Below are 27364 nucleotides of genomic sequence, written 5' to 3'. Positions count from 1 at the left end.
AAAAAAAAAAAAAAAAAAAAAAAAAAAAAAAAAAAAAAAAAAAAAAAAAAAAAAAAAAAGAAGTTTTCTATATCTGGTCTACACTGTATTTACTGGTTGGAGTGCAATAGAATGGTGACTGAAACATTCAGAATCTTTGGGAGAAGATGAAGTTGTACGCTTACCTTTGGATCAAGAAGTTTGATTTATTCAATCCTTTTGTGTTTTCTTATTGGAATCAAACTTCCATTGTGTGAATGCTCTTAATATAAAAGTTCCCATTCAACAAAAGATCAAAAGTAGCACTATAAAGCTAAGTGAGAAGACATACAAGGAGAGCTATAGATGTCAGTGCCCCTGCAAGAAACGCCTCTTTGAATTTTCTGCGTAAAGGATAAAGCGTTATCGGAAGGAAAACCAAGATTGAAAATGGCCAGCCAAGAATTACACCAGCAGCAGCAACAGCAACCGCTGGAGCAGGTTTCTCCAGTAGAAATAATCCAGATGACAAAGATACTGCATACATGGAGAACGAACTAGGCAAGAAACCTGGAAAATGAGGCAACAACAATAGATATTGAAGCAATTCCAGTATAAATATATAACTAAAATGGTGTTTCATGTAGAAGTTACACAATAAATGACATATATATGAGACACGTGAAAAAAAAGGGCCACTCACTAGTGCTGGCAAAGAAACAACCGCTGGTCAAGCATAACATTGCAAGCGTGTAAGTGGCAAGGCGTTTCCCAAACCTCCTCGAAAGTGCCACTACAAGAACAGTTTCAGTAACGACAGATAGAAGACCAAGGAAAATTCTTACAGCAAAGAATACTCTCACCTGCAATTTAAAGAGAGATTAGAACCATAGACATATCTGGATCTACATGTAGGCTATTGAGAACATAACAACTGAAAAGGAGTGACCCTTTACTTTGTCTTCAGAAAACAGCCACGCAGCTGGTCTGCCCACTAATTCATGGAGAACAATGTACAAATATGATCGAAGTGCAAACTGGGAACTGCAAGAGAGTGCAATTTCAATGAATATATGAATTAAACAAGATCTCGCTGAAATAGCAGCTTTATCAAAGTCAGACCGATCTTCAAATGAAAAACAAGAATGATATTATGATGAAAAACATATATGCATTAATTGATGATTGATGCACTCGATCATTTTGGAATTCATATAAATTAAAGAAATATATATACAGAATCCACAAAAGGCGAGTGATCTAATTCAGATATTCATTCAGGATTTTACATTCCAAGGCCATTAGTACCTCACTTACTCCATCAAATCATGTCGTTTCTGCCTTATTCCTCGATTAATATATCATTGCTTACTGTAATTCATTACTTTGATTCTACCAAAAGAGAAGGATACTGCTATCTGGCATGTAATCCAGCTCAAGCAATTGGTGGAACATTTTCACAGTATGAAAACTAGGAGAACGATTCGGGTAAAAAAGAAATCAATGCACCAAGAAATGAATATTTGTAAACACCAGAATAGGAGGATGCAAGTACAATAACCAGCATTAAAAGCTCAATGAAATTCCGAAATGTTCCTAAAAAACGGAAGAGTTACAGTTCATAGGAGCAGGATTGAAGGAGAATAGGGAGGTCTAGAACCTGTATTCCCAAGTTTGGAAGCCAGATTTGAAGAGAAGGTAATGAAGAGGCTCCCAGTCATTGAAAACCTCGTCGCAGTCGTGAATGATGTTGGAGGTGGCACTCATGTACCTGAGAAGCCCCAGAGCAAACAAAGGGAAGAACCAACCAATGCCTTTGTTTTCGTCGTCGCTGGTGATCGATCGGCCCGGCTTACCGGATTTAGAATAGGAAGAAGAAGAAGAAGCCGCCGTGGACTGCGGAGGGTCGGAGGTCTGAGGGCGCCTCTACCTCATCTCTGGAGCCGTTTGCTTCTTCTCCGTCGGGTCTGAAAGCAAATCGGAGAGACTGCCTATTTATTATGGTCTTCAAAGCTTAACTGCTTTTGCTTTGCTTCCCATCCAACTCTCTCACTCCTCTCTCTCTCTCTCTCTCTCTCAACAATTTTATATTGCCATTTAAATTAATAAAAATATTTTTTTAATATCTTTAAACTAAAAATAAATAAATAAAATGGTAAATATCTTAATTTTTTTTTTAAAGAAGTTAAAATGAAAAACTTTAATACTTTATTTAACAAATATCTATATTAAAAATTTTATGAATGCAAATTTTTTTAAAAAATTTAAAAATACCTTTATTATTAATATCACGTTTAAAAAATACCCAAAATTTTTTAAAATAATATTAAAAGTTAATAACAATTATAAAGATAATATGTAAAGTATTAATATCGTTTTTCTGTCATACATTAACGGTAATTTTTTATTTTTTATTTTATAAAAGTAAAATGTGTTAATGTTATTTTTAAAATTTCATGAGTCACATATCAGCTAATTTAGGTAATGATCATGGGTTTATAATGGATAAATACTATCTCCATTGGTTTGAGGTCTTTTGGGGAAGCTCAAAAAAGTCATGGTTTGAGGTCTTTTGGGGAAGCTCAAAAAAGTCATGAAAGCTTAGACTCAAAGTGAACAATATCATACCATTGTGGAGAATTGTGTTCATCTAGCAAGTATTTCTTAAACATAATACAAACGATCAATTTTCTTTAATATAATTAGAAGATAAAAAAGAAGCAAGAGAAACAATAATTGATGGCCATTTTGATTTCAACCCACACAATTATTCAAATTTCAAATACATTCGTAAAGAGCCAAACAGAGCGTAGCTCAGAGGTTCAAATCTCCGTACCCTCATTTACGGTACAACAATGCGTATACATTTTTAAGATAACAGCATAATCCACCGGCCACACTCAAGAGCCGCTCAATCAAAAGCTGGATTAACTTAAACAACATCTAACTTCTGATGCACAAATTATGAGCCTTATCTTTCATGCCAATTTAGAAACCAGTAAATGAAACAACAATGGGCATAGACTACATATATAATGGCTCATGTTTAACCGGTGTTCTGAAGTCCAGCAGCAATACCCTTCATGGTCAAGATGAGTGTGTCCTCTAGCCCCGGTGCGTAATCGCTCATCGGGTTTAGTTGAATGAGTTCATCTGCTGGTTTGGTTCCTTCCATTATTTCCTTTGAAATGTGTGGACGAACTTGCACGTTGTAGTTCGGATCACGGATTCGTTTCAATGTGTATGCTTGGCACACGTTCAGAGTCGTGATGTACGAGTCACGGAGACGGAGTCTTTGCTTCAAGGAAGGATCCCCTTCAAGAAGATCTCTGTGCCCAGCAATCTACAGCACAAGGACAAGGAATTGTTGATTCAATAATGAAGACCTGGTGTGGCATTTGATTCTATGGAAAATGGCCAGATTTTACCTGTAGTAGAAGGCTCTTCGTTTCTTCGTAGTCGGCTCTCAACCGCTCTCCAAACGACCAGAGGTCCTCCGAAACTAGGAGCTTGTCGTACAAAGCTGCGATGCCAGGGTCTCCTTTGGCGAACACCATTTCAACCAAATCGATGGTGACCCTAAAGAATGGCCATTCGTTGTACATCTCCTGCAACATGTGAAGGTTCTTAACGTTTTTCTGGATAATATGCTTGAATGCGGCCCCAAAGCCTAACCAAACTGGTAGATGGAACCTCGTCTGCGTCCATGCGAAAATCCACGGGATTGCACGAAGTGACTCGATACCGCCACTGGGCTTTCGCTTCGATGGACGACTACCAATATTCATCCTACCATACTCCAGCTCTGGTGTTGCCTACAATCAGAAGTACAAAACATTAAGTTAAAAACAGCTCAGTCAGTGCAGATTTCAGTAATGAAATATTATGAGTCTATGATGAAGAAATCGTACAAGGCGGAAATACTCCACGAATCGTGGTTCTTTGAAGACAATTGAACGATATTCCTCTGTAGCGACAACGGCCATTTCATCCATCAGTGCACGCCATTCGGGTTTTGGTGAAACTGGAGGGTGCATACCGTGCTCAAGCGTTGCAGCAGTGAAACGTTGGAGTGTTCTAAAACACAAGTGCTCCTCTCCAAAGGATTGCTCAATAACTTCACCCTGTACCGTTACACGGAGCGAACCGTGAACCGTCTCAGGTGGTTGGGACAAAATAGCAAGATGAGTTGGTCCACCTCCTCTTCCAACAGTGCCACCACGACCATGAAACATAGTTAGCTTCACACCATATTGCTTAGCAACCTTTATAAGCTCTTCTTGAGCCTTATACAACTGCCAGGCTGCAGAGAACCGTCCAGCGTCTTTGCCAGAATCCGAGTAGCCAATCATGACTTCTTGCTTTCCGTTAATCCGATTTCTGTACCAATCTATCGAGAAGAGGCGAGCAAGGGCTGCTGGTGCAGCCTCCAAATCTGCAAGCTTCTCGAACAGCGGAACAACTCTCAATGGTTGCATAACATGGCATTCACGTTGCAAGAGCTCGACTGCCAAAACATCGGATGGAGCGGTGGCCATGGAAATGATATATGCACCAAAGTTATCCGAAGGAAGCTCGGCTATTACGTGGAATGTGTTCAAAACATCAGATATTTCTTCAGTTTTAGGAAGATCAGGACCAAAAAGAGGACGTTTGCCACTGAGTTCAGATAAAAGCCACTCTTGTCGCTGTTCTTCAGACCATTCTTTGTACGAACCGAGTTCCAAATGCTGAGTAATGGCATCCAAGACATCGGTGTGACGATCCGACTCTTGCCTGATGTCGAGCCTTACAAGTGACAGACCAAAAGTGGACACTTGCCTCAAAAAATCAAGAAGGGTGCCATCAGCAATTGCACGGTCGCCACAACCACAGAGGGATCGGTAGCATAGTTCAAGAGGTTCCAAGAACTGCAAGAAGTTCGAAAATTAATCATAAACATCAGAAACTAACATGAACTTTCAAGCTTTCTTTTAAACTATTTGTTCCATTAGCAAAGTGTTTAATGAAATGATTGTTGTGCTCGACATAAGAAGATCCAAGAAGAACAAACCTGCTCGACATTCGTAAAAGTCGCATCCTCGGGGATGTCTGAGTGTCCATGTGCTAACAAATGGCGAGAACGTTCACGTGTTTGATAAAGCTTGTCCCTCACATCGCCAAGAATCACCCGGTACGGTTCATTGCCAGGAACTTGCTTCCAAAATTCTATACCAAAGAAAAAAAAAACTAAATTCACCAGAACCAAACTTAAGTTCTTCTCTACACAGTAAATTTTACAGCGAAACTAAACGCATTCGGACATTTTTTCTTTTACTAGAAAACATAAGTCGTGATCGATTACCTATATAGTGTTTTGCATCTCTCCTTGATGAATTATGAAGCATGTCTGCACGTTCACGAAGCTCGCTATTGCATCGCCACATAGACAACTGCAGAAAAATATTATGAGTATGATCCCTCAGTTTATTGTTGCTAGTTGACCAAATAGCAAACATTGCCTATCACACAAATGGGAATAAATACCTCAAACATGAGATCCTCAATCTGTGAGTAGTACAGATTAGCAGCCATCATTCTAGCAAGAAGACAGACATCCCTCGTAACCTCCGGTGTCACCCTAGGATTACCTGTCGACCGATCGAAGGAAAAGCTAATAACTTAGAAGCAGCTATGATTTCCAGAGGTATCATCAGTGCGGATAAGATATATCTGTAACAGCCCAAATCCATCGCTAGTAGATATTGTCCCCTTTGGGCTTTCCCTTCTGGGCTTCCCCTAAAGATTTTAAAACGCGTCTACTAAGGAGAGGTTTCCACACCCTTTTAAGGAATGTTTCGTTTCCCTCTCCAATCGAGATGGGATCTCATAATCCACCCCCCTTGGGGGCCAACATCCAACTCAGTATCTGGCTCTGATACCATTTGTAACAACTCAAGTCCACCGCTAGCAAATATTGTCATCTTTCCTCTTTGGGCTTTCCCTTCTGGGCTTCCCCTCAAGGTTTTAAAACACGTCTACTAAGAAGAGGTTTCCACACCTGTTAAGAAATGTTTCATTCCCCTCTCCAACCGATGTGGGATCTCACAATATCATTGCTATTTTCATAATCGAGTTTCAATGTTCACATTAAGTATACGAAAGAAAAGATTTTACCATCACGGTCACCACCCATCCAGGATGAAAACTGAATAAGCGGAGCATTATGAGGAACACGTTCGTCAATTCCAATATTCTTCAAAGCAGTATCAACACGGCGCAGAAATTTAGGAACACCCTTCCAAATCGTCTCGTGGAAGTAGCTCATTCCTGCCCTCATTTCATCTTGTGGGGTAGGAGGAGTCCTACGGATTTCATCAGTACGAAATGCAGCTTGAATCTACAAAAGAATCTTTGTCAAGATCAAATCATTGCAGTAAAATGTCTGCCATATACGAAATGCAGCGCTGCAACGATATCAAACGACTACATCTATCAGTTATTATTTCCAGCAGCATGCATTTATCAAGTGTAAGCATATCTCAACATGATTTAGTCTTAGTATTCACAAGCAGATGACAAACAATAGGAGTGCAAGTTTTACCTCTCTCTGAAGCGCCTCATCAAGCTCTTGCTTGTCATCAGGAGTAATGTCTTTGGCGTACAATTGGACTAAACAATCCCTTATCCTGCGTTTAAAGACAGCAAGACAGACATCTAATTAGTTAGCTTCTCCCGATTTACTGGAACTGACACTTGGAGTGTATAAATATCTCAACCCATCAATATGATATAAGTTGATAACAAGGACGGTTAGGAATCACGACCCTCCACACTAGTATGATGTTGTCCACTTTGAGCATAGACTCTCATGGCTTTGTTTTTTACTTCCCCAAAAGCCTTCATACCAATGGAGATGTATTCCTTACTTATAAACCCATGATCAACCCCTTAATTAGTCAATGTGGAACTTCTCACCCAACAATCCTCCTCTCAAATAAAGTACACCATAGAGCCTCCCTTGAGGCCTATGGAGCCCTCGAACAACCTCCCCTTAATCGAGACTCGACTCCTTCTCTAGAGCTTTCGAACAAAGCAACACTTGAGTCACATTTGACTACACTTTTGAGGGTCCCAACTTCTTTGTTTGACATTTGAGGATTCTATTGACATGGCTAAGTTAAGGGCATGACTCTGATACCATGTTAGGAATCACAACCCTCCACAATGGTATGATATTGTCCACTTTGAGCATAGACTCTCATGGCTTTGGTTTTGACTTCCCCAAAAGGCCTCATACCAATGGAGATCTATTCCTTACTTATAAACCTATGATCAACCCCTTTACTAGCCGATGTGGGACTCCTCTTTAAACAATCATCAACAATCTTCCCCTCAAACAAAGTACACTATAGAGCCTCCCCTAAGGCCTATGAAGCCCTCAAACAACCTCCCCTTAATTGAGACTCAACTCCTCCTCTGGAGCCCTCAAACAAAGTAACACTTGAATTACTTTTGACTACACTTTCAAGGGTCTCAACTTCTTTGTTCAACATTTGAGAATCCTATTGACATGGCTAAGTTAAGAGCATGACTCTAGTATCATGTTAGGAATCACGACCCTCCACAATGGTATGATATTGTTAACAATGACATCTAATGATAAAATATGAAGATAAGCATAAACATGATCGACAGTAACTCATAAGTCAACCTTGCATGCTTCTGAAGCAAAGATCTACGAACTGATTGAGTAGGATGAGCAGTCAAGACCAAATCTACAGTTTGGTTCTTCAAGGCATCAAAAACTTCTTGAGGGGACTTATTCAAATCACCCACAAGCTTCTTCAAAGTTTCCTCAATATCAGATTCAGTGGTTGCAGAGTTCTCATCAGCAAAATCACCCTTCTTCAGTTTAATCCTTCGACGATAAGCAATCTGAACCTCCTCAGCCAAGTTAGCCAAGTTAAGCATATGGGAGAAAGACTTAGCAATCACTATAGAGTCCCCTGGATCTAAACTAGTCAACACATTTCCAAGCTCCTCAAGTTTCTTCGGATCGTGCATCCCTTCGTATTCCGCCGACAGTTCATAACATTCTTGCACCTTCCATTCAAAGAAAATAAACTTAGTTCATCCTTCAAAATCAAAGTCAAAATCAAAGTCAAACTCAAATTCAAATTCCCTGTTCTAACTTACAGTTTCCTTCAGATCCTCCCCATGTAAATCCTGAAGAATGTCAAGGAATCGATCCAGTAACAACGCATCATACTCCACTAATTTATCATCCTCGCTCACTCTGGCTGGTACTAACATCCGAAGCTGCGCATCAATTGATGCCAACTTCTCCAGATTCCTGTTCGCCATATTTCACACCAAATTCCTCTCTGAAATCACCACATAAACCCCATTAGGCACTCAAAAAACAACACATCAAACCCATCAAATTAAACCCAAAAGAATGCATCAATTTCAACGACGACCCACAAAAAAGGAGCCTAGAAAAACACGAATTCTGACACTAAACCCAAAACCCAGTTCGAGAAATGAGTAAATACAGAGACCCTATTAGATTCTACGTCGAAATAGATTCAAATCTCACTAAAAACCCTCACAAACAAGCAACAAATACCAAAATGGAGCCTAGGAAAACACGATTTCTGATACTAAACCCAGAACCCAGTTCGAGAAACGAGTAAATACAGAGATCCCATAAGATTCTACCTCGAAATAGATTCAAATCTCAGTAAAAACCCCCAAAATAAGCAACAAATACCAAAATGGATAGTGATAATGTGGTAAAAGTGGACGAAGACGTACCTGAAAACAAGAGGCGATTAAAAAGGAAGAGTAGGACGAATTGAAATCAGAAGAAAGGGGAGTGGTTGAGATTCTGAGATCCAATGCCAGCGGTTCCAGAGGATTTTATAGAGCCATGGGGCCTCACACTCGATGCTCAATAAGAAGAAAAGTCGTACATATTCTTTAAATTTTCTATTCAACTAAAAAACTGATAATATAACCGCTAAAATAAATATATATTTCTAAAAAATTAAGACAAAAAAAAAAAAAAAAAAGCATATTAATTCTTTACATTCTGAAATATCTTAATTAAAAAATTAATATTTATATTTATAATTTTTTACTTTTTAAAATATAATTTTCTATAAATTGGATATGCTTGAAAATATACTGTAATAGCATATGCTTTAATTCTAATTAGATCTTGAAAATGAAAGGTTCCAATTTGAATTAGAAAATTAAAAAAAAAAATTGATTTTTTTTTTAATTTTTACGGAGAGTTTCAATATATTACAAAATTATTATAATAATTTATTAATTATTCAATTTTATGTCTCAATTATATAAATGATTATTTTAAATTTGATGAATGTTTAATAGAAAAATATAAATGATTTGATTTTGTATATTAATTTTTTTTAGTATAATCGTAAGGGATGATGCGATGAGAATATTTAGATCTATTTTTAGTAAAATTAATAATTTATTAAATTGAAGTGGATTATTTAAATAGATATAAAATATTTAAATAAATAACAATTTAGTTTAATAAAATATAATAAGCTTGCTAACCCCACAATAATTATTTTAAGTCAACTTGGATAAACAAACAATGACACATGATTAATGCACTAATTATGCCTACTTTCCACTTTCGTAATTTTTTGCTATAATTAGGCATGAATTTTGGGTCCCTAAATAATTATAATATTTTATATTTATTATTATTGTTTTTTTTATTTGTGCATCGATGTTCGTTTGTCTTGTCAAGACGTGCTTCTAGCCGATAAAAAAAAAAAAGCGAGGATTTATTTATTTATTTATTTATTTTTGTATCTGTCCCTACTCACTCACTCTCGATTATATATATATATAATAGGAAAGATTCTCCGTGGAAAATCTCGATCGAATCTTGACAAAAATAAATGAAGAATTTTGTGGGAATGGAGATTGAAATAGGTGATAGGAACATCGTCCCTACTTAGATAAAGTATAGGTTCTCGATCAAAAAAATTAAATGTTCGAGTCTGACAACTTGTTGCTAGTGTGTACTAACTATGACGTGAACATGAGTGAAAACAAGAGCATTTTTTAGTGTACCACGTCTTGTTCCCTTAATTGGGTTAGGAGTATTTTCTATCGAGTTCGAGTTTAGGTCAATCTTTTTGTTTGGTTCCTTCGTTAAAAGGGTAGGAATGTCTTTTTGCTCTCTAACCTTTTTATTTGGGAAAAGAAAGAAAAGGGCACATAGAGAAATGTAGCCGGCCGAAGACAAATGGAGGAAGAGCTAGTTGAAATTGAGTTTGTATACCATTTTTTTTAAAGTTCATCACATTTTTTTTTTTTTTTTTTTTTTTATATTTGGCCCACATGCTTTTATTTAACTTATTCAAATCATATTTTAATTCTTCCTATGACCAATAACAACCATATAAAGTTTGATATTTTTGTCATTTTAGTTTTGTTTTTGTTTGGTTATTAAAATTTCAAAACTAAAATAGAATTTTAAATGGATTTATACTATTTGAAATTAATTTATGAATTGACTTTTAGTAGTGTTGGTGTCAATTAACACGAGGTGGGCCGACACAATTGGTATATGTTTTTTTAAAATAAATTAAAAACACGGAGGTGGGTAGACTTAATTCGTATATTCATATATATGTATATATAAAAGATAACTTATAGAGATGTCTCCTTTACCCCGGGGATCCACCCTAAACTTTTATCCATGGGACCTGCCTTGAATGAGGAGGGATTTCCATTTAGATAGGGAATGGGAGAAGGAGTAGGGAACGTTTTTTTTTTTACCTTTTAGATAAATGAGGTCGCAAACGGAATTATATTCCTTGTCCCCGTCCAATTCACCGTCCCACTTAAAATAAATAAATATATATATATATATATATATACGTGCTTGTATGTAACTAGTGGAGGTTATCGGTCCCCACACTATGGCATCTGTGATAGCTTATAAAAACTTTCACCGTTGCCCTCAAATATCTCTAACGGCTTATAAAAGCATGGTGGGGGAAACTTTCTCCATTATCAAAATTTGATGGATAATAAGGTAAATTCACATGGAAACCTTTTGGAGAAGAAAGGGCAAAATTGTCAAAACGAATAAAAGCGATTTTTTGGTCGAGGACACAAAGAAGACACGTGGCTTGTACGACACGCTTACTTGGAAGTCCACTATTTCTGAAAATTATTCCACAAAAAAGAAAAAGAAAAAGAAAAAAAAAAGGTATGCCCTAATTTTTATCTCACTTAAAAAAGAATATTCGAATTTGAAAAAAAAAAAAAAAAAAAAAAAAGATGCCAATGCATGCCAACCATTCAAATTTTCTCTCGCTAATTTTTCATCTTCAAATAATAATAATAATTTAATTTTCAAAAGTCTATTCTTTTTTCTTTTGTGGTTAAAAAAATTTAAAAGAATTAAAATTACTATTTATATTAATCAAATATATATTTCTTTTTCGATGACTCAGTCATAACAAATTTCAAAATGAAACCTATGTAACTTAGGACAATCCTATATTTAAAGTCATCAAATGTCCGATCTAAATATTAAACATAAAATATGATTATGTATTTTTTATTTTTAGTTGCGTAGATTAAATTAGTAAATGGTGTATTTGAAAACTTAATTATTAATTGTCTAATGTTATTTAATTATAATGTGGACTTTCAAGTGAGACAAAACATAAACCTAGCACATTATTTAATATGGTAAAGGTTTTAATTAAGTCCAATTATTTTGTAGGTTTGACTTTTAATAATACTGTTTTGGTTGACTTTTATATATAAAAAAACGGAATTATTGGTTTTTTTGGAAAAAAAAAAATAGCATTATTGGTTTGACGATAAGGTATCATAGCCTTATCATAAGCTATTGGTAGATACTAGAGAGGCGTGATAAACCACACCATTTATTTGGATTTTTTTAATTCAATAATCATTAGAAAAATATGCATAGCTTATTACTAAAATATATATTAATTATATATGATTTTATAATATTTTGGTTAAATAATAAATTTAATTGATATTTAAACTTTTAAAATAATAAATTTAGTCTTAAGCTTTTGATTTTTGTCATAGACCATAGGCTTTTTATTTTTTAGGAACTGTCTGTAATCGTGGGCCTTTTTTAAGACAGGCCCAAGAAATTTCCGCTGGACTAAAAGTTCTGAGTCCATTTTTTTTTTCCCGAAAGCATGAAACGACATGTCGGAAATATATTTAATTAATTAATTAATCAACCATTAACTTGAAAATAAAATTTGACAATTTTTTCTAAAATATTTTAGAGGAAAAAAAAAAAAATTGGTTTAGCAATTTTCATTTTAAATTAAAGTTTTAGTTTCATATATAAAAATAGACCAAAACGGACAATATTTATTAGCGGTAAACTTGAACGGTTACATTTTCATTTTCTGGGTTTTGGGTTTTAAAGAAAAATCAAGAAATTGAATGTATTTGTTGTTACTTTATATTTTAATATTGTTAAATATTTTTTTTGATAAAAATTTGAAGGAAATGTGACTCATCATTTAAATTTATTAAACAATAAAGGTCTAAATTATTTCCTTTAAATGAAAAAAAAATTAAATTAAATAGTTATTTAAAGGGTGTTAATTTTATATTTTTATTTTTAGAAAATAGGGTGTGATAATTTGTGTTTTTTGGCGAAGGAAAGCATTGATAATAGAACGAGACATGAAAAGTTCATAAAATGGAATCCTAAGATGAATGTTATGATGGAAAATCATATCAAATATCAGGATAATTATTGACATAACAACTTGTCCTATTAATTCCATTTTTATTCTCTTAATTTACTTTTGAAAACACGTTCATACGACGGTAAAAATTTAAAAATCTAGCATTTGAGCTGGATTGTGATGTCCGAATAAAGAAATAGTACACGAATGAACAAAGTTATGTAGAATTTATAACAGTCTAAGACCACTGTTAGCAAATATTGTCCGCTTTATCTCGTTATGTATCGCCGCCAGCCTTATAGTCTAAAAATGCGTCTATTAAGGAGAGGTTTGTACACTTTTATCAAGAATACTCCGTTCCCCTTTCTAACTAATGCCTTTGCTGGCTCACCACCTAGTGCCTAGTTCTAATACCATTTGTCGATTTGTGCTTGTCGTCCTTGCGCAGGAGTCATGCTAATCTTTTTTGTATCATTCTAATTTTATCAGATGTCCCTAATCCGTGTTGGTCTGGAAATATCAGGGCATTAAAAAGTGAATTCAGATTTCAAATCGTGATCACTTTAGCTTATACTAATATAAACGTTAGCTTTTAAACTATATATTAAACTTTTATAAATCATAATCTAATAAACTCGTGTTTTTAGTCAAGTTGAACAAGTTTGATAGACGAAAAATCATATATATTTGAAAGGGAAGGACACTAAATACTTATATAATTATAATCCAAGCTGAATAGTATACTAAATTTGACACAAAATCTCAATAAAAAAGCATCCAGAAACTGGCTGTGCTGAGCTCCAAGTTATAGAACCAAATAAAACACAATGCTTTGTGTTCTAAGGAAAAACAACTAAACTTCAATTCAAATGAACTCGACAGTGCTCGCTAATCCAAAGCCTTGGGAAGTTGTTTAGGCCGCTGAACCAAAAAAAATGGAGTAAGCAACCAATTTAAACATAGCTCAACTACGTAAGACATATATATTTTCGAAGATCAAATGTTTGGATCTCCCACTTCTACATAGTAAACTCGAAAAATGTAATAAGAATATAGACTATATTTGTGTCTGACCAACAACATGTCGATTACCTTAACGGATTATTGTCTTGGAATGTTTAGAAACATGGCGACGAATAGAATAAATAAGACAAAAAATGAAACGTTACAAATGGGTTTAGCTTTCTTGAAAAAGAAAAAGGTGGTAAGACAAAGTCAAAGAGTAATAATAGTTGTTAATGGAGCTCTAATCATATATATTCGGAGTAGCCGGGTATTATGAAATTTAGGGCTTTCGAGAAGCACTTCGTTTAGGGTTTTATCGTTTTCGTAAAAATTAGAACGTTTGGTATCAATACGAGTATAGTTTAACTATTAAAACCTAGTTCATTCTCTATAAATCGAATGTTGGATGAGTAGTTTTGCGAGTAATAAGAAACGAGATTGATCGGGTATTACCTTCATTAGTGTTTGTTTTTGTTGGGTTCTTCTTTTTCTTCTTCTTATATGGAATTCCCCTTGCTTTTGATTGAGAGTCTCTTATTTCTCGTAGATAAATTCTTATAGCACCACTTGCAAATGGATTAGTCTCTGAAGATCCTCCATTTTCTTCATAAGCAGCTCTAAGTCGACCAATAAGAGCATCAAGGCTACCCCAAGCTTGTCTAAGAGGGCAAGTACAAGGTCCTGGTGGCTCAGGTTGTCCAAAAAAACCACACCCATTTAAGTGAACTTTTGTCTTACCAAATTGGTCAAGATAGCGAAGGAAATCCAACACATGACTTGAATTGCATTGCGAAATTGCTAATGGAGGTCGTTGATTCCTCAAATATTGCCCAAAAGTGTACCAGTCTCGCCTCTTTTGTGACTCGTAACGACTCACTGGAGCAAGCTGTTGTTGCTGTTGCTGTTGCTGATTGTTGTCATCAACGATAACTAGAGAAGACGAACTCGATGACGATCCTTCTCCAACGTCTTTGCCTTTACTGGTCGACATATGTGAAGAACAACAATATCAATCTCTCAAGGTGGGAGTGGAGGAGCACAAGAAAATGAAGATCATATCATGGGGATAGGAGGAGACATGATATGGTCCAACATCAAAATGCTTTATTAATTTCACCCTCTTTTTCTTCCTCTCTCTCCCACACAACTTTCTTTTAATTGTACTATATTAGCCCATTAACCCGTTCTTTCTCGATATAATTAGATTTTCCATTATCGTGCTTCTATTCGTGTAATTAATTGTAATCTAATGTAAAATTAGGTTATAAGTTAGTCTATTTCAGTGAATCTCTCCATAAAAACTCGACACGTAATGCTTTAAAAACAAATCTAACGGTGTTGATTTTTTTACCCTCGTTCTCGATATTGATGAATGCTCGACAGGTTTCAAAAAAAAGTTTGAAAGTAAAGGAAAAATGAATAGAAACGAACCAATATATGAAAAGGATCGATTTTCCCGTACCTAGCAAATTATCTTTGTCTACAAAAAAAAAACTTTAATTCAATTTACCATGACATTAAACCTCAAATTAATTAAAATATTATTATTTATGAACCCGCACGTGCGAAGATTATTTATTTTTATAAATAATTTAATACACATTTTGATATATTTTATACAGTTTTTTTTTTAATCAATGATATGGTTGAAAATAATATTTTTTTTAAGACGGTAATGATAGAACAATAGACCAAATCACAATCTAAATTTTAATTTGTTGATAAATTATAATTAATGGCCGACTAAACATCTCGATGCCAACACATGTCGCATTTTGATTGGCGGACGTATAATCTTAATTAGCATTAGCACTGCTAATCATGGTTTAGGAACAGTAGATTAATGATATCTAATTACTATTCATTTTTTTAGTGTTTGCCTTTTCTTTTATATTATCTCTAAATATCAATTTTCTTAAATTTATGTAATAAATTGAAATAATTCTTTTAAAAAAAAAACCTTAAAAAGTTGACCCATATGATTTTAATGTTTTATTTTACTCAATTTGGTCTGGTCTATAAAACCTTAATTTTGATGTTTTTTTTACTCAATTTAGTGTAATCTATGAAAACCTATGTGACAACACGGGTGTGTGTTCTTATCTAACTTTGAGTGTTTATGATTTCTTTTAAGAAGGAAGACAATCATCACGGGCTTTTTTAACATGTTTTGTTTTCACTCATATGTTTAGAAAAAATCTTAGGAGATCGTCCAACATAAATTTTGTGACACCCGAGTAAATGAAGGATGTATGAATTAATTGAGAGTGATCCTGAAGATAAGATGATTAAGAAAGAGCTAAAAGAATTAGAAATTATTACTTATATCCAATTCTTTCTTTTCGATAGCTCAATCATAGAAACTTTAAAGTTAAGCGTGATTTTCTTGACCCAATTTTATGTTGGATGACTCTAGAAACAAAGAAAGGATTTGTGTTGATCATGTCATTCATCGAGATTTGACAAAAAAAAAAAAAAAAAAAAAAGTTTGAAGGGATGGAATTAGAATCTCGAGGAGTGAATGTGTCCAAGTTTTTGAAGACAACAATTCCATTCGATACATTTACACATCAAACATGTACCTCATTCTTCTCTACACAATTTGAGTGTTATCATTGTAAGTTTGAAAATGGTTTAGACTATCGATAAGACGGGACGACAATGGAGAAGCCATCTTTTCATATTCTTTATCGTTTTCTTTTTCTTATCTTTTCGAGTAAGTTTTCTTTTGAAGAAAAACATTTTTTTGAAATATGGTAAAATTTATATATCCGATCCAAAACTTAAATTTGTATTTTGGTTCTTGGTAATACAAGTTCATTGTTGAACCGACGATTCAAATTTCGGTACCCACAATTATTTCTNTCATACACACCCGTAATAGTTTTTTTTTTTTTTTTTTTTTTTTTGGACCTTCGAGCTCAACCTCTTAATATAGAATGATTTGATAACGAGCTCAACATCTTCACTCATGTTTGCTAATTGTATAATATCTCGATATTGAGTAACAAAATAAAGAAAACTATGAGCAATCCCCAGTGGAGGATTTCGGCCTGGATCTGTTCTTCAAGGACCCCCTCTGTCCTAACGCTTTTTGAGCGACCCTTTCTTTTAGTTGGACCTCTACAATCGCCCTAATGTGGGCTGGATCCCTTTTTCCATACACATCCATATCGGGTCGAGAGCCTCCTCAATCAACAGGAACTTGTACTTCTTCCCATGGAGGTAGATTGAGATCCATGTCCCACCAAGGGAAAGACTTTGAGTTTGATACGCCTGAACCCCGAACCATCTTGACTTTGGCTAAGTCTGAAAAGCCAATTACAGTCAGTATACTCATCCCAAGAATAGAACAGTTGTGTATTTTCCAAAAAAAAAAGAAAAAAGTCAAATATTTGAATTTTCAAACTCGAAATAGTTAAAATTAAAACAAAATCCAAATTATAAAATTAAATGAAACCTAAAATGGTAATTCCACAAATAAATTACCGAAATAAATAGTTGGGAAAGTTGATATCTTTTTTTTACCGTTTACCACTTTTTTTTTTTTTTTTTTACCCTTTAAGCGTCCTCAATCCACGCGCTCCCCCACCGATTTGTCCTTTTCTTCATTAAAGCTTTCAAAATGTCGTTGTTCGTACCACTATTTTGTTTGTTTGTTTAAAAGTTTCTTTTTTTTTTTCCCTTTTTCCAACTATTTTTTAACGCCTCACCCCTAAAATCTACATATTTATAGTAAATAAATAAATAATAATAAAAATAACTATATTTGGCTAAAATATTTTTAAAAGTTTTAATAATACTTTTAAATTTTAAAAATAAAAAATTATTTTTTATTTTGTTTAAAAAATACCCTTTAATTTTAAAAATATATTTTTTTTATAGCTTATCACTTACATATACATAAACTCTATAAACATCACCTCGTACGCGTAGAACTCCATAAGAGTATAGAAAAGAATGAAACACGTATAAATATTTCAAACCAAGCTTTAACGATCACATACATGCATAAGGTTCCACGTATTGAAAGCATCTATTTGTAATACTCGACATATTTGATATTTTAAAAATAAAATTAACAAATTAATGAACCAAAAAATAAATTTTATATTAAAGTAATAGATTAAATCTATAATTTAACAAAAAAAAAAAAAAAAAAAAAAAAAAAAAAAAAAAAAAAAAAAAAAAAAAAAAAANAAAAAAAAAAAAAAAAAAAAAAAAAAAAAAAAAAAAAAAAAAAAAAAAAAAAAAAAAAAAAAAAAAAAAGAAGAAGAAGAAGAAGAAGGGGCATAGATCAATCAAATCAAGACCAACTCCACTTTTTCCCCCACACTTTATTAACTTATAAGGTGAATGTTCATAGGTGAATGAATGAATGCCTTGCTCTCACCCACATGTCACACGCTCTCTCCATTTTCAACCGTGGCTCGGGACGTCAACGACCCGTCTCTACTAATCATAGACTTGAAGTGTTCGATTCGAACTTAAAGACTAACTTAAATCTACCTGTTATCGGACCCATATTCACTCATTATCCTACTAAATTTCATCGTTAACGAACGAACAATTTAGCAAAGAAAACGATCCCTCAAAATAATGGCATGGAAGTTGACATAAAGGGGTGAAAATGGCCCATTTTTTTTGTTTGTTTTGCTTTGAAGAACAGTCAGTTGTTCTACACTTTAAAAGAGCAATGAATGAAACCAGCTACCCAACAACCCACTACTCATTAAGAACAAATTCAAATCAGCAGCAGCAGAGCATTGAATGGCCCTTCCAAAAGTACCCATTTTGTGAAAATAGATACCCATTTCATCAACATTCATGAACAAGTTTGATTTTTAATTGTTATTAAATGAGAAAATGTTTGAAGAACAGAAGAACTAACAATGTATTCAATTCACAAACCCCATCACAAATCCACCATTTTTATGCCCATCAATCCATCCAATTCCCCTGCCTTCTTCCTGTTTGGTGTTTTTTTGGGGTTTTTTTTTGTTCTTGTATATATCATATATGCATGTACAGAGATCCTCCTCCTCACTTACCAACAACCATTTCTTTCTCTCCCTCTCGAAAATGTAGCTCGATGGAACGGGGAGTAGAGACTGACACCGATACCGATACCGATACCGATACCGATACCGATAATGCGAGGAAGTGATGGAGATCGATTGATTTGAAGGGTTTGTAAGGCAAGCTTATGGGAAAATGATATGTAACAAAAGGAGATGGAACCAGAGAGCAATGAGGAATGAATGAATAGAATAGAATAATAGAACAACTCCAAAAATGAACTAAACTATCTCTCTCTGGATGCCCCATTGGTTGGATTATGGGATTATTTTTGAGCTTTCGAATACTCGTGGTTATCAGGCCTCGTAGGAAGGAGTTTCGGGTGGTGTTTTGTTCAAATCGGGGTTCGGTAGGGAGAGGAGGATAAGGAAACGAGCGAGCATGGGTCGTTGCAGTAATAGAGACCCGAGTTCTATAAGAAGCTATAATACCTCACTGAGTACTCTAACATGTCGTGAGTCGGAGATATGATCTCTTTTACTCGGTTTCCACTTTTGTAAATCTTGAACGTCGGTACGATCCTTACGTTTTCGGTATCTGCAATTGCTGGACTATCTTCCAGATTCACCTTTTATGACAGAAACAAAAAGGATAACATGTTAAGGGTGAACATCTTGCGTAATGTTCGTTGTAAACCGACATTGTCGAGATGAAGCAAAGAAGACAGACATCTTACCTTGAGGAAATTAATGGAAGGATAGCGACGACAAAGGATGTCGACGAACGGCGATATCTGCTTGCATTGTATATCGGAATCTACTTTGAAATGAACAACAGTGACGCCTGCAATTCGAAGTTGAATATCGAATCAATGGCCAAATATCAGTTAAAGATACAGCAAAGCTCAATGTTTAACACTTAAACCAGACCAGGGAACGATATCGCAGCTCGGAACTGATCTATGCTGGAAACCACCTCGACTTCACCACCGAACTTCAGATTATGAACTTCTTCACCACGGGATTTCTTTAACGCGACTTGAGCATGAAAAAGAGATTCAGCAACTTCATTGTCATCTGGAAGTTCCCTCCTTAAAGCTTCATAATCTCGTATAGCGTCCTCCCATCTTTCGAGCTGCAGTCGATCCAAAACCGAGTTATAGAAACAAAAACGAGGTATCGCGTATGAAGAATTCAGCAGGAGGTATCGCGTATTAGCTAAGCCAATTTACCTTACTATTTGAAGCAGCCCTTCGAAGGAGGGCCTTCGTGTATGTCGGTTGGATAAGTAACGCTTGATTACAGTCTTCGATAGACCGCTCCCACATCCCGAGTTTAAACCAACAGGCTGCTCGATTGCAGTAGAGGACCGAGTTCGAATGGTCAAGCTTAAGTCCTTCCCCATATGCTGAGCAAGCTTCTGTATACCTTTCTGATTTAAAGAGATCGTTGCCTCGAGTACGAGCTCGTGCAACCGACCGCACGTTACTAAGCAGCATTGCCACTTCTACATTTCGAGGATCAATCTGTGCAGCTTTCTCAGCAGCCGTAACTGCATTCTCAAACCTGCAACATATCCATTATCCAATTCCCACGCTCTCAAAACCGTTTCGAAATCGGACTTTTGAAGCTAAAATTTTAGGAACATACCTTCCTAGCGCCATCTCGATTTGGGCATGAATGAAATGAGTGTACGCTTCCGAAATCATCCCGAAAAACTTCATTTGTAAGCACGCATTAATCGATGGATGTAACTTCGGAATGCTTAATAAGCTGGCTTCAGCATCTTCAATCTGATGAAGCTTTAAAAGAGCTTCCACTTTACTCATAAACAGCTGTAGATACATAAACAATCAAACCAATCAGTCCCTTTCGTTCTTAATCGATATCGAAAACGTTAGAATAGCTCTTACCTGAGGCGAAGAATCAGCTCCACCAGCAATCGCAGCATCGGCCTCCTTCAATAGGCTTCGCCAATCTTTGAGTCGACGGGCATCCCTGCATTTGCTTATATGCCTTTCGACTGTCTGCAGTCTCAGCAGCTCACTCGGATCGGGCTGAACGCCGGGAAAACAAAGATGTTTCCTGGCATTCTCTACATGTCCTAACCTGCAAGCATCCAGACATAACAAATAAGCTAAGAGTTGCATACAATTCTTATAAACCAAACCATCAATTCAGCTACAAAGACATCAGCACTAACAGCACAATATGAACAATCCAAATCTCAACTCACCTACGAAACAAGGATGCCAAACGCTGATGAGCCCTCACATAATTGGGATCCAATCTTACCGCCTCCTCGCACTCGCTTACCGCCTCGCCAAGGCGACCGAGGCCGGTCAAGGCAGCCGCTCGGTTGCTCCGGTAAGCTGCATTGACCGGGGAAACTGCAATGGCTCGATCATAGAGACTCAAAGCTTCAGCAAAATGCCCCTTTTTGTATTGTTCATTTCCAGCTCTCTTCAACTCCTCTGGATCCCCACTCTGTTTCGCCCTCTTCAGCGAGTCACCACCACCACCACCACAACCGGCCCTCGAACTAACATTACTACCCGATTCAACGCCGCCGGTTTTGACACCGCCGAGGCCCCGCATTATACTCCCATGGCCGTAATTTCCCGACCCAGAACCCAAAACATCGGATCTCGAACTCCGGTTGGTCGACGGCATGCTCGTTTTCAAAACCCTTCCAGAAGGGCAAATATTGCCGGTGGGAAGCACATTCGATGGGGAAGTAACAGAGGTTTGAGACTGACCCGAATAGATTAACGGATGACTCGATCCAGAATCGGATCTAGTATGACCAGACTTGAAATTCCTAGGTGTACCAATGGATCGGAGGCTCTCCGCCGCAGTTGGGCTGCTCTCGCTAGACCCAGAGAGTTCACCGGAATGATTATTAGGACCCGAATCAGATCTTTTCGCAAGTGGGTTCGTTGCATTCCGGCCAGAAACCGACCCGGACGAGCTCGAACTAGTACTGGCAGCAGGGCCGCCACCAGTCTGGTTCCGAGTCCGTAATGGCGAAACAGGGGAACCCAGATCTAGCTCGCGAAAATCAGGCTTGTTAGCTTCACAACTGAGGGAATCACGAAACCGATCGGAGAGATGGTCATAGTCCGAAATGGGATTGAGAGAATGCGACATTTTGAGCCCTGTAAAACGAAATCCAGTTTCCGTTGACGGGAAGAATGAGATTATGAGAAAAGCCGTAAAGAAAACAGAGGAAATCCGTGGAAAAAGAGAGAACTAGAAGAAGATGGGGATGCGGTGAAATTAAAGAAGGGAAGAAAGAATGAATGTTGAGAGAGTTATGTTTCCCCCTCACAGAGGGAGGAAGATAAAATGGAAAATTGGATGAGATTTTACAGAGTTTTTGAGAGATTGAAGAAAGAAAGAAGAAAAAGAAGGAACTTTTACATTAATTTAGCTCTTTTATACACTACACACCTCCACTTGCTGCTTCACGAGCCAAGTTTTCTGTTTTTATTTATTTATTTATTTATTTAATTAAATTAATTTATTTTCTTATCCTTATTAAACTCTCTTCCTCTTCCTCTTGCATAATTCGCTTTATAGTTTGTTTCTTTCCAGAATTGAGCTTTCTCCACTCTCTTCCTTGGCGCGTGTTTCTCACTCTCTCTCTCTCTCTCTTTTTTAATTTGGATAAAAATTATGAACTATTTTTTTTTCGTATATTTAGAAAAATGATGACCATGTTGAATGGATGTGAACCCGACCTCTATCAATGGGACAAAAATGTAAAATATCAAATAATAACTAAATATTAAATAAACATGACTCTCTGCAATGATATTATCGTGTTTCCACAAATATATATAAAAAAGAGGAGAGTTGCATATTTGTTATATTTAACTAACAAGATAAGTATAAAATTTGTTAATAATTATTGTTATCTAATTAAATAATAATGAAGATACGATGTATCAAATTAATAAATAAAAGAAAATAACAAAAAAAAAATCCGAAAAATAGAGAAGAAAATATTCAATAATAAATTCCACGTGTTTATTCCAGAAGACTCCGACCCCACTTTTCTGGTCCCTTCTGGTTAATATAATCGCTATAAAATGGAATTTTTATAATTAAATTTTATTGGATTCTCTCCCCCTTCCCATTTCTTTTTCTTTTTTTTTTTTAATTCGATTTTCTTTTTAATATTTGAATTATGCATGTAAACAATAATTAATATTATAGCCTTAAATATTCAAAATTTTAAATTTAATTCACGGAATTATTTTTACTATTTATTGTTTGCAAGAAAGCGATGATAAATATATATTAAATCATATTAAACGTGGGTGTTTTTAAAAATAATTAAACATGAAATAATAATAAACTAACAAACAAAACAAAATCATTGCACAATTAATGTATTTATTTGTCCATTCATGGATCAATATTTGACCTTTTTACTATCACAAATAAAAATATTTTATTTAAATTTTAGAAAAATAATAATTAAACGAGAGGTCGGTAATATTTGAGTTTATTAGTTTTTAATTTTTTAGACGGTTATGGAAAGAAGACAAGTCTTACTAACCACAATTTTCTTACGTAGTCACGAGAATTTTATTTAAGTTCAATAAAATTTTTTAATAATGTACGAAAAAAATTTATTTATCACTAGTAAATTTGACTTTTTGGTTTTTATTTAGTCAATGCATCGTTTGACTTAATATAGCTCACGTGGCGTTTGGTCCGTTCAATTGATTACTATACTATATAGTATTTAATAGTGATAATTAAAATTTTAATCTCGATTATAAAAATTTTAAAATTTTGCTCCCTGGTCCCTCATTGGCTACCTATTTATCCTAGATTCCTGTACTTTCCATATTTACAGTTTCTTACGCAAGCCAGAAACTGACACGAAGATTATCATAATTACCCGGAAACTTTATTTAATTACAGAAAGAGCCTCCACACGTGGCAGAGATCTAAGGGGTCATTTACACAGTTGAATCTGGTGGTATTTTCATAAATTATGGTGATAATTAGGGGTATTATAGGAAGATTAGGAATTAGAAGCAGGGAAGTAGCTGGCCATGTGCTGGAGAAAGTGGCATGCCAGCTGGCCCATTCAGAATGGAGGCTGAAGGATGAGAGTGTCATCCAGCTAAGCAAACAGCGTCAAAGAGATTTTGGTAACGGCCGTTAATTAAAAAAAAAAAAAGACGGCGACAGAAGCCGAGAGGGAAGGGAATGATGAGGAGGCCATCCATGTCATTGCCAGGTAGACTAACCCCTCCCACAACTTCTCACATCCTCATGTGCTTTTTCAAATTGACAATATTACCCTTTTAATAAAGTTAGACTTAATTCAAACAAAGTTTCTAATCCGCTGTCAGTCATTCCATTCAACGACGAAGCACTAAACAAGGCGGTTAAAGTTTTATTAAAAAATTTGACTTTATTTTGGCGAATCAAATTATTTTGACTTGACATTAACGTCCAATTCTAACACAATAATAAATAGGGGAAGTGAATAGTAAAAAAGATAATAGAAATAATGCGTAGAAGACTATATTATATACATAACATTTAAATTTAGTATATAGTTTTGTGAATCACAACGGTAACGGGAATGGAATAATGTGAAGAGGAAAACATAAAAATAAAAGTGATTGGGTGGCCTCAAGGAGAGGGACATTCAACCTTTAATGTTGTTGTTCCCTTGTCTCCAAACTCCAATAATTATTATTATTATTATTATTATTATTTTATTATATTGCATTTAACAAAAAAATATTGTGCAAACATTGGGTTTATCCATGATTTATCAAAGTTGAAGGGATAATTATTGAAATTAAAAGATAAAGTGGGTAATTTTTACAAATCCAATAAAATAGAGGGGGGTTTGTCTTACTAAGTAACGTTGTCTAAAAAAACAAAAAAATTATATTTGATTTTCGGAAAATAAATAAATAAATAAATAAATAAATAAATAAATAAATAAAAAGTTGGAATTTCCATGCACTGCGATAAAACCCAACAAAAAGGACAGTTTTTGGCTTTCAATTTTGTCTTCAATGTCTCTCTGTCTTAACGGTTCCACTTCACTCCTAATCTTAATTAAGGCCTTAATTACTTACTTAATTAATTAATTAATTCGGTTTTGCTTAGTTTCATGAACAAATCCTAAAGATTTACTCTCAATCTTTTTTTTAAAATAATAATAATAATGTAATTAACCCACTAATCATGTTCGTGTTTATCCCATGGTTGTATTGACCAAGCAATTAACAAATTTCATAAAAATAAAAAAAAAAAAATTAAAATTTTTTATTTATAAAATAACACTGGGTTGGATTGACCAGAGATTTCTCGTACAGAGTTTACAATCTAACTCAACTCAACCAATCAAATTATATCTTTAGATTACTGAATTTTTTGTTTTTAAAAAATAATTTAATTAAATGAGTTTTACCCATAAATTAATATGAAATTAATTATGTAGTTTGAATTTTGATTTGGAAAAAAGTTAGTGAAGCATCTATAAGTCAAACCCAGAAATGTACTGAAAATTAATTTTTTAATAAATAGAGGGAAAGAAAAAAAAAAAAGAAAAAGATTAAATTAAGGGAAGGTTCATGGAAGGACACTGTATGCAATAATGTAATCTCTTGGGTTAGTGTATAATTAAATTAATTAATCCATGTGCTTCCACGCTTCGGTAAGTATTCACATTTTAATTGCTTCATAGGTTGACATTTTTTTGTCACGTCAATCGATTCAACCATACTTTTAAGATGGTTATGAAAATTATATTTGTAACCAATTTAAACGATGCATTCAGTTGGGTTGAGTTGTGAACTTTATTCGACCTGATCACAACCTTAACCAACTCAAAATTTCAAATTGGTCAACTTCTCCCTACTGGATAGTTATATGCTGTGTAACCGGTTGTTATTGTCTTTTTGCTTGCATCACATATAACACAAATTCCAATCTCTCAAATGTTTTTTTCAAAACTCTGTGACTCCATTTTCTAAAACTTTCTTCTTGAACTGGGATCAGAGGTTCGAGCATACGTCGCTTGACCGTAGGCCGCGGCACAAGAATGAATTGGCTTAACTCACTTATTGCTAGGAAGTGAGTGCCGCACAATCACAAATTCGCTGCCATAAAAAATGCCATTGTGACAAATTATATATATACCTACCTCTAACAAATATTGCCAACCACAAATAAAGATTAACGTTTAAAGCACAAAGACATAAACCTTCTTTCTTGTTTTATGAAATTGTCAATACTTTTTTAGGACGGTTGGTTAAAAAACAATTGTATACGTCAATGATGATAGTGATGATTGATGACAAAAAAAACAACCTGACCGAACAAAATCGAATAGTCGAAAACCTAAGTTGATGAATCCAAAAGAGGATCACTGTTTGGTATGAGCAAGGAATATGGATGTTTGTGAAGAACCCAAAATGAAAGGGGAAGAAAGTTGGGGTTTAGGGTTTGGATTCCAATAATGGAAGAAGACCACATGGTATTTGCACAAGCTTTGTTATGGGTAGTGATAGTCACAAAGAGAGGAAGGAAAACACATTGCATGTGGTTTTATAACATGGATTTAGTATCAAACACCCTCTTTTTTTTAAAAAAAAAGCTCTTTTGCCAATATCTTCTCTATTAACAATCGCCTCTATTCAAACTCACGATAGATACAAATTGTAATAGCTTAAGTTCACCGCTAGTAGATATTGTTCGCTTTGACCTGTTACGTACTGTTGTCAATCTCACGATTTTATAAATGCGTTTGTTCAAGAGAGGTTTCGACACCCTCATAAGGAATGTTTCGTTCCCCTTTTTAATTGACGCGAGATCTCAGAATCCACCCTTCTTAAGGTCCAGCGTCTTTTCTGACACACCGCTCGATGTTTGCCTCTAATACCATTTGTAATAGTCCAATTCCATCGTTAGTAGATATTTTTTGCTTTGGCCTGTTATGTGTCGTCGTCAGCCTCACAGTTTTAAATGCGTACGTAGGAAGAGGAAAGAGGTTTTCACACACTTATAAGAAATGTTTCATTCCCCTCTCCAACGAATGTGGGATCTCATAATCCACCCCTCTTAGGGTCCATCGTCCTCGCTGACACACCGCTCGGTGTCTGCCTCTAATACCATTTGTAATAGTCCAAATCCATCGCTAGTAGATATTTTTTGTTTTGACTTGTTCCGTGTCGCTATCAACCTCACATTTTTAAAATGCATCTCTATCTCTAAGAAGAGGAAAGAGGTTTCCACACCCTTATAAGGAATGCTTCATTCCCCTCTCGAACGAATGTGGGATCTCATAATCCACCCCTCTTAGGGCCCATCGTCCTCGCTGGCACACCACTTGGTGTCTGCCTCTGATATCATATGTAACCATCCAAACTCACTAATAGATATTATTACTTTAGCCTCACCGTCAACCCTCACGATTGTAAAACACATCTACTAAGAAGAGATTTCTACATTCTTACAATGAATACTTCGTTTCCAAAAAAACGTTGAGACGAATAGGATACTCATCGAACCCAATGAATATTTATGTATTTTAATGGGAATCTGGACTGCCACCAAAAAGAATATATACCTATGACAATGCTCCATCTTCCCCCCCCCCCCCCCCCC

At 35.2% G+C, this 27364-nt stretch overlaps 3 protein-coding genes and 2 pseudogenes across 5 annotated transcripts; all 5 read right to left on the bottom strand.

Moving 5' to 3' along the window:
* The window catches only part of LOC111481263, a 4104-nt pseudogene extending 2211 nt beyond the window's left edge, over positions 1-1893 (bottom strand).
* Positions 1894-2691: 798 nt separating this feature from the next.
* LOC111480367 (phosphoenolpyruvate carboxylase, housekeeping isozyme) lies at positions 2692-8894 on the bottom strand. Of its 2 annotated transcripts, none has more exons than XM_023125355.1 (11): positions 8758-8894; positions 8137-8324; positions 7652-8043; positions 6542-6626; positions 6115-6337; positions 5485-5588; positions 5303-5390; positions 5012-5166; positions 3870-4868; positions 3387-3773; positions 2692-3301 (listed from the first exon to the last, which is right to left on the bottom strand). In XM_023125355.1, the coding sequence occupies exons 2-11, from the start codon at positions 8302-8304 to the stop codon at positions 3005-3007; spliced, it is 2898 nt and encodes a 965-aa protein (XP_022981123.1). In that variant the 5' UTR covers positions 8305-8324; positions 8758-8894; the 3' UTR covers positions 2692-3004. The 2 variants fall into 2 exon arrangements, with proteins under 2 accessions (XP_022981123.1, XP_022981125.1); XM_023125357.1 differs by lacking the exon at positions 8758-8894 and adding an exon at positions 8662-8739.
* A 4197-nt stretch (positions 8895-13091) lies between these two features.
* On the bottom strand, positions 13092-13200 carry LOC111481321 (annotated as a pseudogene).
* A 205-nt stretch (positions 13201-13405) lies between these two features.
* On the bottom strand, positions 13406-14837 carry LOC111480369 (protein LIGHT-DEPENDENT SHORT HYPOCOTYLS 10-like). The gene is made up of 2 exons (XM_023125360.1): positions 14148-14837; positions 13406-13610 (listed from the first exon to the last, which is right to left on the bottom strand). Exons 1-2 carry the CDS (start codon positions 14683-14685, stop codon positions 13603-13605), a joined length of 546 nt encoding a protein of 181 aa, XP_022981128.1. The 5' UTR covers positions 14686-14837; the 3' UTR covers positions 13406-13602.
* A 3600-nt stretch (positions 14838-18437) lies between these two features.
* Positions 18438-22181, bottom strand: LOC111480368 (TPR repeat-containing thioredoxin TTL1-like). Of its 2 annotated transcripts, XM_023125359.1 has the most exons (8): positions 22006-22181; positions 20949-21967; positions 20626-20821; positions 20363-20547; positions 19945-20278; positions 19643-19847; positions 19450-19556; positions 18438-19341 (listed from the first exon to the last, which is right to left on the bottom strand). In XM_023125359.1, exons 2-8 carry the CDS (start codon positions 21860-21862, stop codon positions 19186-19188), a joined length of 2097 nt encoding a protein of 698 aa, XP_022981127.1. In that variant the 5' UTR covers positions 21863-21967; positions 22006-22181; the 3' UTR covers positions 18438-19185. The 2 variants fall into 2 exon arrangements, with proteins under 2 accessions (XP_022981127.1, XP_022981126.1); XM_023125358.1 differs by having other exon boundaries at positions 20949-22181.
* Between the last annotated feature and the right edge of the window lie 5183 nt (positions 22182-27364).

Source organism: Cucurbita maxima, unplaced genomic scaffold (assembly GCF_002738345.1).
Source record: "Cucurbita maxima cultivar Rimu unplaced genomic scaffold, Cmax_1.0 Cma_Scf00006, whole genome shotgun sequence".
NCBI classification, from domain to species: Eukaryota; Viridiplantae; Streptophyta; class Magnoliopsida; order Cucurbitales; family Cucurbitaceae; genus Cucurbita; species Cucurbita maxima.
This window is presented reverse-complemented; position numbering and strand designations above follow the sequence as displayed.